The sequence below is a fragment of the Pongo abelii genome, chromosome 20 (genome assembly GCF_028885655.2).
Source record: "Pongo abelii isolate AG06213 chromosome 20, NHGRI_mPonAbe1-v2.0_pri, whole genome shotgun sequence".
NCBI classification, from domain to species: domain Eukaryota; kingdom Metazoa; phylum Chordata; class Mammalia; order Primates; family Hominidae; genus Pongo; species Pongo abelii.
Window position 1 is genome coordinate 40447804 of NC_072005.2, and position 10624 is coordinate 40458427.

A 10624-nucleotide genomic window follows, 5' to 3' on the forward strand; every position below is an offset into this window, starting at 1 on the left:
GCCGCTGCAGTGCGCAGGAGACCGCGGTCCGCGCCCGAGCGCGCCCGAGCCGGAGCGGGACCGGGGTCGGTGCACCTAGCGGATGTGCCCGGCTGCGCGCGCCAGCCCAGCAGCCCGAGCAGCGGCCGCCGCCCGCGCGGCGGGGATGCCCGGACGCCGGGCCCCGGGGCTGGGCCCCCGGCGGTAACCGGAGCGGGGGGGCCGCGCCCCCCCTCCTCCCCCCTCGCCGGTCCCAGAGCCGCAGCTGCTGCGCCCGCGCGCTCCCGGGGACATTCTAACCGCCGCCGGGTCCCGCCGCCTCTCGCCCCGCTATTAATACCGGCGGCCCGGGAGGGGGGCGCAGCACGCGCCGCGCAGCCATGGGAAGGCTGCTGGCCTTAGTGGTCGGCGCGGCACTCGGTGAGTGCGCGGGGGGCGCGCGCGGCCAGGGGCACCGCGGGGGCACTGGCGGGGCGGCGGGAGTGGCGCTCGGGACTCGGGGCAGCCGCGCGAGGGCCACCCCCGGCCCATCCCCGGGCCCCGCCAAGTCAGCTTCAGAAGTTGTGCGCGCGGGAGCCGGGCTTGGGGCGGGCAGTGGAGGTGAGGGTGGGCTCCAGCGGGCAGGGGCCGGGGTGGCACGGCCTCGCGGCTGCAGGCGCCCAGCCGGGGGCGAGGAAACGCGGAGTCAGCTGCTCCCGGAGCCCCGCAGGCTGCAATGTGACACCCACAGCCGCGGGAGGGGGTGGGGGGAAGGCGGCGCCCGGAGACTGGGACGGGAAAGACGGAGGGACAGGGAGAGATGAAGATGGGAGGAGGGGGGCGAGAGACAGAGAAGGACTCGGAGCGCACCGGAGTGGTCCGCTGAGAGGCTGGGGACATGGGAGTCAGGGGGAGACGGAGACAGAGGGAGGGGTGTTGGAGAGAGAGAGAGAGAGAGTTAAGAGACTAAGCGCGATGGAGAAAGGGAAACTTGAGAAAGACAGAAGGAGATGGAGAGAAGAGAGAGGGAGATGGGGGTGCCCGTGAACACCGGGAGAGAATCTGGCATGGAGTTTGAAAAGGGATAGACGTGGAAAGGTGGAAAGAGATTAGGAGAGGTCTCCTTCTGAGCCCAGAGAGTGGACAAAAAGTGGAGGGACCTTCAGAGAGTCCCCTGAGAGGGACAAAGATAGGAGGGACTGAGACAGAGGCCCTCAGGCAGTCTGAAAGGGACCGCAGGGGAGGCGGATGGATGAGAAGTCCTGAGGATCAGGAGACAAGGACAGCACAGGGCTGCAGCAGAAGAGACACAGCGTTAGCTACAGAGTGCTGGGAGGCAGAAAGGAGGTGCCAGCTAAGAGTGTGAAGGAATTCTAAGACTGGAATTCAGTGGGGTGCAAAAGCCCTGGGGCAGGAGAGAGCTCAGGAGAGCTTTGAGTAGTGGATGGGGTTGGGGTGGGAAGAGCTCTAGAGGCGAGGAGCCTGGGGAAGAGGGGATGATGGAGGCAGGAGGGGCTGGTGAGGGTATGGCTCCCACAGGGGCTTGTGGGGCTGGGGAGAGGGGCTGAGTGTGGGTCAGCCCCGGTTTCAGTGCCCACCTCCCCACAATCCCCCACCCCCAGACCTTCTTTTCTCCCAACCCATTTCTCCTGGAGCTAGCTGGTTTTGCGATTTAATGGTGAAAATGACTGCCACCTTCAACTTCTAACTTAGCTGGAATTCTCGTTCGACCACCTAGATGCTTGGGTTCCTCCAGCAAAAGGGACTTTCTGAGGAAGGGGCACTCGGGTAGCAAAAAGTCTGGGTTACCGGCAACGCTGACGGTCCCACTTATGGGGCCTCCCATGTACAAGGCCCTGCCTAATGTATGAAAATGGGCCCAAGCCATTGCTGGAAGCAAAGGACCATTTCTTTCAACAAGAGAGAGGGAAACTGAGACTTAGAGATGAATGACTTGCTGAGGTCACGCAGTGAGTGACAGGGCTCAGCCTGGCATCCAGTCCTATCTGCTGGTAATCATTGAGGGGGGAACAGATGGTTTGTGAGGGGTCTGGCATTGCTTAGGGCAATGGGTGCCTCTGCCTGACCTGAGCCTGCTGTCCCCACAGTGTCCTCAGCCTGTGGGGGCTGCGTGGAGGTGGACTCGGAGACCGAGGCCGTGTATGGGATGACCTTCAAAATTCTTTGCATCTCCTGCAAGCGCCGCAGCGAGACCAACGCTGAGACCTTCACCGAGTGGACCTTCCGCCAGAAGGGCACTGAGGAGTTTGTCAAGGTGTGCGGGTGCCAGGCACGGGCATGGGAGGGCAGGGGTCCACGAGTGGGAGGCGGTGGGGCTGGATCTTAGGGAGGGGGCTTATTTGTTTAATAATATGCTGTGATTGCTGACCTGGATTCAGATTCTGGCTCCGCCAGTGGCCAGCTGGTGACCTTGGCCAAGTCAGTGAACCTCTCTGAAAGTCAGTTTCCTCCTCGGTAAAGACGGGGTGGCGGTGGTCTCTAGCCCAAAGGTTTGTGTGAGGACTGAATGCATTGACGCACCTGGCACATGGTTGGCATGAAATAAATGTCAATGGACTTATTTGGCACCAGCAAACAATGTCTCTGATAGTCACTACGGAGGGAAGACAGAACTTTTTTTTTAACCTCCTTTAAAATATGTGTGTATTTTGCATTACATATCGGTGAGGGAACCATAAACTTCTATGACGTGCTGGAGAATTGGGGTCTCCAGCTGCTGGAATCAGGCTGCCCTGTCTCTGCTGGAGGAGTGTATCTGGTGGCTGGGAAAGAACTGCAGAGAATGATGGCCTAGAGGCCAGATGGGGCTTGGGAGGATGACTGGGGAACGTGTGTGCGCGCATGTGCATCTCGGCTAGAGGCAAAAGCGGGGTCTGGATGACTCCAGGCATGATCCTAGCCCCCCACCCCTGTGCCCTCCCTGCCTGAGGTCAAGGCGTCTGAGCCCATCTGTGTGCCATCTGTGTCTGTGGGTTTCAGGGCAGGGGACAGAATCAGGGTCAGGTGAGGGAAGAGAGGCCCAGGCAGTGACACACCTTCCCCTCCCTGGCTACCCCTAGATCCTGCGCTATGAGAATGAGGTGTTGCAGCTGGAGGAGGATGAGCGCTTCGAGGGCCGCGTGGTGTGGAATGGCAGCCGGGGCACCAAAGACCTGCAGGATCTGTCTATCTTCATCACCAACGTCACCTACAACCACTCGGGCGACTACGAGTGCCACGTCTACCGCCTGCTCTTCTTCGAAAACTACGAGCACAACACCAGCGTCGTCAAGAAGATCCACATTGAGGTAGTGGACAAAGGTGAGTCGGGCGCTGCCTGCCCCTTTACCGTCACCCACCGGTGAGCCAGATGGAGGGACAGATGGCAGGTAGCGGACAGGACAGGCTGGCTCTGTGCCTGGCCAGCCAACCACCCACAGCAGCGGGCTGGAGGGGAGGGGAGCAGCCCCTCCCGCCCACTCCAGCTCTGGCCTCTGTTTCCCTCCAGCCCACGGAGAGGTCAAAGCATGCCTCTCCCCCACAGACGCTCCGGGTACAGAACCCAGCTCTGTCACCTGTGCTGTATGACCTCTGGCAGGTGCCTTCTATCTCTGAGCCAAAGGGTTGTCCTGGGCTCGCCCAGGATAATAATCCGATGTGTTTCTTGGGGTGTGATTTGAGCCATTCTTCCATCATGGGGATCATGAGGATTGAGCAGCTGCAGGCATGTGCCCGGCTTCCAGCAGAGCCGTGCAGGTGGTGGCGAGGGTGGCGGTTCTTACTGTTTGAGCAGCTCAGCCATGCTGCCCTCTGTCATGATGAGGCAAGAGAGCGTGCCACCTAGAGCAGAGTTCCACACACCCCTCTGCACTCCTGCCCCAGGGGAGCTGCGCTGGCCTGCAGAGTCTCACTCAACACCTCTGGGGCGGGCCCAGGGGTCCTTTCTAAAGCTCTCAGGTGAGACAGTGAGGGGCCACAGGTGTGGGGCCCACCCTCTGAGCAGCAAGGGTCTACAGCGCTTTCGAATGTCTCATCATTTTGCCTCAGCCACCCTAGACCCCTTTTTTGAGGGAGGTCCACCCCTTCTCTGATTCATCTTCTGCTCAGCATCAATTGCAATTGTCCAGGGCCCTGTGGCCACTGGCTTAGAGTTGGGGAGACAGCCCAGGCTTTGAAGCAGCTACAAGCCGTGGCAGAGAGGTCTCTCAGGGCCACAGCACACACATCCTCATAGGCAACACTCACTGCCCGTCTTTTCCGTGAGATGGGTGCTGGCCTCAGTGCCTTACACGGAGTCCCTTAGTGAATCCTCTCCCCACCCTCTGGGGTAGGGGCTCTTCCTATCCCCATTTTACAGATGAGAAAACCGAGGCTCAGGGAGGGAAGGTTATGTGGCCAAGGTCATGTGATTGGGAGCTGGACTTGAATCCAGAGGAGCTTGGGTGACTGTGTTTCTGTTCTTGGCATGATTCACTGTACTCTGTAATCAGCCAGAGCCTGTGGGTTTCTTTTTATAATTAGCATTTTTACGTTTATTGTCAAATTGGTGTAGCGGAATGCAATTCAGCAGGCATGTCTGAGCCACTCTGGTGTTTGTCACGATGCTGGGGGGTGGGGGTCACCTGCAGACATGGACGATGGAGCCCTGCCCGCGGAGTTGCTGTGACAAAGATGCCCGCCGTACTGGGGCTTTACAAAACCTATGTTATTGCTCTTGCAAATCTGCAGAGGTGAGATGGGGAGAGGGTGGGAGGCTCCAGGGCACTGTTCAGCCACCCAGGTTCTTTCCATCTTGTTGTTTGGCAATTGGCCAGGGTGTTGTGTCCTCTGTACGCCGTGACCCAGTAGAGCCTCTTTTTTTTTTTTTTTAATTTAAATTTTTATTTTTTGAGATGGAGTTTTGCTCTTGTTGCCCAGGCTGGAGTGCAATGGTGTGACCTCGGCCCACTGCAACCTCCGCCTCCTGGGTTCAAGTGATTCTCCTGCTTCAGCCTCCTGAGTAGCTGGGATTACAGGCATGTGCCATCAAGCCCAGCTAATTTTTATATTTTTAGTAGATTATGGGGTTTCCCCACATTGGCCAGGCAGGTCTCGAACTCCTGACCTTAGGTAATGATCCACCTGCCTTGGCCTCCCAAGGTGCTGGGATTACAGGCGTGAGCCACTGCGCGTGGCCCGAGCCTCTCTTTTTTAGGATTGTCCACTGTATCGCACTACATCCCAGAGCCTGTGCTTTTACCAGCATTTACCATCGTATGCAGTTCCTTATGTTGGCCCTGCAGAGTTTGTGTTTTCTGCACTATCCACCCAGTTCTAGTGTTTTTTACCCACCATATGTAGTATTGCCTTTTAAACATTACCCACTATATTACAGTATTTTATATTACCCACTATAGTATATTTTATATTACACAACATATTATACTATCATAATATTGCTAAACACAACAGTTTTTTGTTTTTTGTTAAAGAGAGACCAAGTCTTGCTCTGTTGCCCAGGCTGGGATACTGTGGCGTGATCATAGCCCACTGCAGCCTTGAACTCCCGAAATCCAGCGATCCTTCTGCTTGAGCCTCCCAAGTAGCTGGGACTACAGGTGTGAGCCACTATGCCCGGCTATTTTTTTTTTTTTGTAGAGACTGGATCTTGCTATGTTGCCCAGGATGGTCTGGAACTCCTGGCCTCAAACAATCTTCCCTCCTTAGCCACCGTAAGTGCTGAGATTACGGGAGTGAGCCTCCGTGCCTGGCCTACAGTATTTTTATTATAATCCATCATACTAGAGTATTTTTAACATTCCCCACCATGGTGGGTATTTTTATTACCCACCATGCTATGCTATAGTATTTTTAAAATCAATCCTATTGTAGCATTTAAAAATATTCCATTCTATACTATACTATATTCATCATTACCCCTGATACTATAGTATTTTTAACATGACTCACTGTGCTACTGTATTTTTTCATTACCCCAATACCACAGTATTACTGTATTTGTTAGCACTGCCTGCCGTTCCTTATTATTATTATTTTTGCAATGGAGTCTCGCTCTGTCACCCAGGCAGGCTGGAGTGCAGTAGCACAGTGTCGGCTCACTGCACTTCCCGGGCTCAAGCGATTCTTCTGCCTCAGCCTCCCAAGTAGGTGGGATTACAGGTGCACACCACCATGCCCAACTAATTTTTGTACTTGTAGTAGAGACGGAGTTTTACCATGTTGACCAGGCTGGTCTCGAGCTCCTGATCTCAGGTGATCCACCCACCTCAGCCTCCCAAAGTGCTGGGATTACAGGCGTGAGTTACCATGCCCGGCCTATTATTATTATTATTATTATTTTGAGTTAGAGTCTCACTCTGTCGCCCAGGCTGGAGTGCAGTGGCACGATCTTGGCTCACTGCAGCCTCCACCTCCCGGGTTCAAGCGATTCTCCTGCCTCAGCCTCCGAAGTAGCTGGGATTACAGGCGCCTGCCACCACGCCCGGCTAATTCTTTTGTATTTTTAGTAGAGACAGGGTTTCGCTATGTAGACCAGGCTGGTCTCGCACTCCTGGCCTCCAGTGATTCACCCACCTCGGCCTCCCAGAGTGCTGGAATGACACGTATGAACCACCACACCGACCTTTTTATTATTTTTATCCACCATCTCGCTGCAGTTTCAGTATTGCCCATCGACCTATATTGCCTCCTGGTAATGACCCCTGAGGAATGAGCCATGCCATTTCCATAAGTGGAGGCGACAGGTCATGGTGGTGAGAACTTCACTGACCTGGAAGAGGTGGAGAAGATGCTGGGAAGCTGCTGGGGGCTGCCCACCTGTGGTAGGAGCAGGCAGATGGGGACCCATGGGGACAGTAATACTATTTTGGATCCACACAACATGAGTGGAAAATGCCTTAAGGCACAGCAGCGTCTGAGGCGGGTGAGAAATCCGGCCTGCAGAGTCGCGGCTGGCCTTCAGATCTGCAGGCTGCCTGTGAGATGCCGTGTTACCTAAATCCGTTTGGGCACTGAGTTCCAGGAGTGGGGGCAAGAATTCTGATGACGGGGCTTTATCCGGTGCGCATCCAGCTCAGAGTGGTTCCTGAGATCAGCCACTATGGGCAGCCAGGATGTGCTCGTCCTTGAGGCTTTCTGAGGCATCAAGGAGACGGTTGGATAAAGAATTTAGCACAGAGCTTGACTGACGGCAGGCGCCCTCTACATGAGACACATTAGTAATGTCTGTGGAGGCCAGGTGCAGTGGTTCATGCCTGTCACCCCAGCACTTTGGGAGGCAGAGGTGGGAAGATTTCTTGAGGCCAGGAGTTCAAGACCAGCCTGGGCAACACAGCGAGACCTCATCTCTACCAAAAAAAAAAAGGAAAAAATTCACCTGGCCTGGTGGTGCACACCTGTAGTCTCCGCTACTCAGGAGGCTGAGGCAGGAGGATTGCTTGAGCTCAGGAGTTCCAGGCTGCAGTGAGCTATGATTGCATCACTGAACTCCAGTCTGGGCAATAGAGCAAGACCCTGTCTCTTAAAAAAATAAAGTCTCTTGAAAAGAATGAATGAAGGAAGGAAGGAAGGAATGAGAAGGAAACCCTGTCTCTGCTCCTCCAGCAGGGAAGCTGGGGCAGGGCAGGCAGGGGGAGCATCCGGCCCCGCTCCCTCCCTTACTCTGGCCCAGAAAGCACTGGTGCCATCTGCACAGGGTGGAGCCAAAGTAAGTGCCCCACTCACAGCAGAGGGAGGCCATTTGAGGACAGCAGGGAAAATGGGATCTCAGCCATCTACGAGGGGGCCAGAGATGTGGGATGGACACCTAGGAAATCCAGCCGAGGACACCAGAGTGGCTTTTGACTCTGGTCCCCTGGCTGAACGCGTTCCCTTTACAGTTTAAATTTAGGCTCAAGGAGAAGAAGCTGGCAATTGGCAGGGCCAGTGCTGTAGAGAGGATGTAGGGTTTCCGGGAAATAGCCAACACTTCAGCAGTGCTGGCTGTGTGCTCATCCAAGCATGTTACGGATGTTAACTCATTTCCTCTCCAGCAACCCTGTGAGAGGGTCTGAGTGTTCCCATCTCCATTTTACAGAGGCTCAGAGAGGTGCAGTCCTTTGCCTGAGGTCACACAGCTAGTAAGAGGCAGAGCCGGGATTCGAACCCTGGCAGTCTGGCCCTAGAGCCCCCGGCTGTTAACCGTTAGGCTTTACTGCCCCAGTTATAACAATAATACTACTACTAATAAAAGTGAATCTTCATTGAGTGCTATTTATAGATCAAGCACTATTCTAAGGATTTTAAAGCATATTTAATTCTCACAGCACTCTGATGAAGGAGGTATTCATTTTACAATTGAAGAAACAGAGGCCTAGAGACATTGAGTCACTTGCGCAAGGTCACACAGCTGGCCAGTGGCAGAGCCAGCCTTTGAACCTGAGCCTTCTGGTTGCAGAGCTACGGCTTTTAGGAACTGTGCTGAGGGCCTCCAGAATGACACAGATGTGCCCTCGAGTTACACAGGGAGGCAGGTTGAGGGTGACCCCCACCAGGCCTACCCAAGGCTGGGTGTTAATAATCACAGTGCATACACCAGGCCCAGGGAGGTTGAGCCACTTGTCCAAGTTCACACAGCAAGCTCACAGCACACTCAGGCTGTCATGCAGCCTGGGCCACCCCCTTAACCCTGCCTGGCCCCTGCAGCCAACAGAGACATGGCATCCATCGTGTCTGAGATCATGATGTATGTGCTCATTGTGGTGTTGACCATATGGCTCGTGGCAGAGATGATTTACTGCTACAAGAAGATCGCTGCCGCCACGGAGACTGCTGCACAAGAGAACGCGTGAGTAGGGTGGCTGGGAGGCGGGAGGGCACCCAGGGCACCGTCACACTTGCCAGAGAGGAACTCCGGAGCCCGGGCAGGGAGGAGGCAGCGGAGCGGCCCAGGGCGCCATCTCTCAGTACTACCCAGAGGGGAGCGCTCCCTGTCAGACACAGGATAGGGGTTGTCAGACCCAGCCCCTTCCTCCCTCAAACTCAGGAGCCCAGGCTCCCAGCCAGATTCCTCAAAGACCCTGAGGAGTCCACCCATAGACTCCTTCTCTCTCTAACTAAGGAGCCCTGTGTACCTGGGGTGGAGACCGCTATCTTCCCCCATCCCCTGGGGGTTGGGTCGGTCTGATGATGGGGTCACTGTATACCTGGCCTTTCCCCCACAGCTCGGAATACCTGGCCATCACCTCCGAAAGCAAAGAGAACTGTACGGGCGTCCAGGTGGCCGAATAGCCCTGGTAAGGCAGATGGGCGGGCAGAGGAGGAGGGGATTGGGAGGGGCCGAAGTCCCCCAGGTCCCTAATTCCCCCTCTCTTGCTCCCCTTCAGGCCCTGGGCCCCGCCTCAAGGAAGAGCCAGCCCTAATGGGGACTCTCCAGGCACCGCCTGCCCCCAGTGTGGGGGTGGCCACTCCTGGGCCCCAGAAAGCCTCAGAGTCCTGCCGACGGAGCCGCTGGGGTGGGAGGGGGCGGGGGGCTTGGCTCGCACCCCCCACTTTCGCCTCCTCCAGCTCCTGCCCCGCCGGCCGCGCACCGCCATGCATGATGGGTAAAGCAATACTGCCGCTGCCCCCACCCTGCTTCTGCTGCCTGTTTGGGGAGGGGGGCGGTGAGGTGGGGGCAGCGGCCCCGCACCCCTCCTCCTTGCTGATTTGCACACATTGGCCCCTTCAGACACGCACTTCTGGGGCCAGCCCCTCCCCGCCTCCCCCCTGCCTGGCGGCAGGGGTCGCGATGATGGGCTGGAGCAGTTTGGGGCAGGGGGATCTGGGACCCACTCCGACTCCCCCTCCCCGGCATCATTTCCCCTTCCGCTTCCTCCGGCTGGACCTGGGGTCCCCCGTCCCTGTAATGCACTCCTGCCCCGGCCCAACCTCGCCCTCTCTCACCAGCCTTGAACTGTGGCCCCCTAGAAAGGGGCCCATTCAGCCTCGTCTCTCTTTACAGAAGTAGTTTTGTTCATGAAATAAAGACTCTTGGACTTGATGCAGTTTCGATTCTGAGCCCCGTCACCTTCCCCCCATTCCCGTCCCCGAATCTTAGAGCCGGCTTTCCAGGGACCCTACCTGAGGGCCCACAGGTGAAGCCACTTAGTGCCTGATCTGTGTCGGGGTTGGGGGAGCCATTCGCTCAGGGGTGAGGGAGAGTGGAACGGAGCCAGGAAGGGGGGGCATGCCGTGGAGGGAAGAGAATCGAGGCTGATGCTGGGGTGCAGGGGTGGCATGGGGTGTGCGATGTGCCCAGCAGTGTGGGTCTCTGGAGAGGTGGGCGCTGGGGAGAAGGAGAGGGAAGGAGAGACGGGTATGGATGGAAAGACAGAGGAAGCCAGGCTAAACCAGCGTGTCCCAATGAGGGGCCCTGGGCTGAGTGGAGGAAATGGGTGCGGTGGAGGTGGGTTTGGCTGGGCACAGCGGGCACGTGTGGGTAAGCGGGTGGAGCCGGTTGTGCGGGAGGCCTATCTGGGGCAAGCAGCCGAGGCCGACTGTGTCCAGCGTGTGGTTGAGCACGGGCAGGTGTCTGGCGGTGACCCTGCACGTCTGGTGTTTACCTGGCTCTGGGTCTGACGTAGACCGCGCCTGGCTGCTGGCGGGACAGTGTGTTATCTGCCCGCGGACGCTTCCGGCCACTTGGCCT

At 56.8% G+C, this 10624-nt stretch overlaps 1 protein-coding gene across 1 annotated transcript; it reads left to right on the forward strand.

Moving 5' to 3' along the window:
• The first annotated feature begins 7 nt into the window (after positions 1-7).
• Positions 8-9976, forward strand: SCN1B (sodium voltage-gated channel beta subunit 1). Its single transcript, XM_002829050.4, has 6 exons — positions 8-399; positions 2067-2233; positions 3039-3279; positions 8641-8782; positions 9159-9230; positions 9321-9976. The coding sequence occupies exons 1-5, from the start codon at positions 360-362 to the stop codon at positions 9223-9225; spliced, it is 657 nt and encodes a 218-aa protein (XP_002829096.3). The 5' UTR covers positions 8-359; the 3' UTR covers positions 9226-9230; positions 9321-9976.
• Positions 9977-10624: the final 648 nt, after the last annotated feature.

Bases quoted from the DNA above. Each gene is read 5' to 3' on its own strand.
- SCN1B (XM_002829050.4), top strand. From the start codon at position 360: ATGGGAAGGCTGCTGGCCTTAGTGGTCGGCGCGGCACTCG. The intron at 400-2,066 runs GTGAGTGCGCGG...CTGTCCCCACAG, and splicing joins AGTGGTCGGCGCGGCACTCG to TGTCCTCAGCCTGTGGGGGC. The intron at 8,783-9,158 runs GTGAGTAGGGTG...TTTCCCCCACAG, and splicing joins ACTGCTGCACAAGAGAACGC to CTCGGAATACCTGGCCATCA.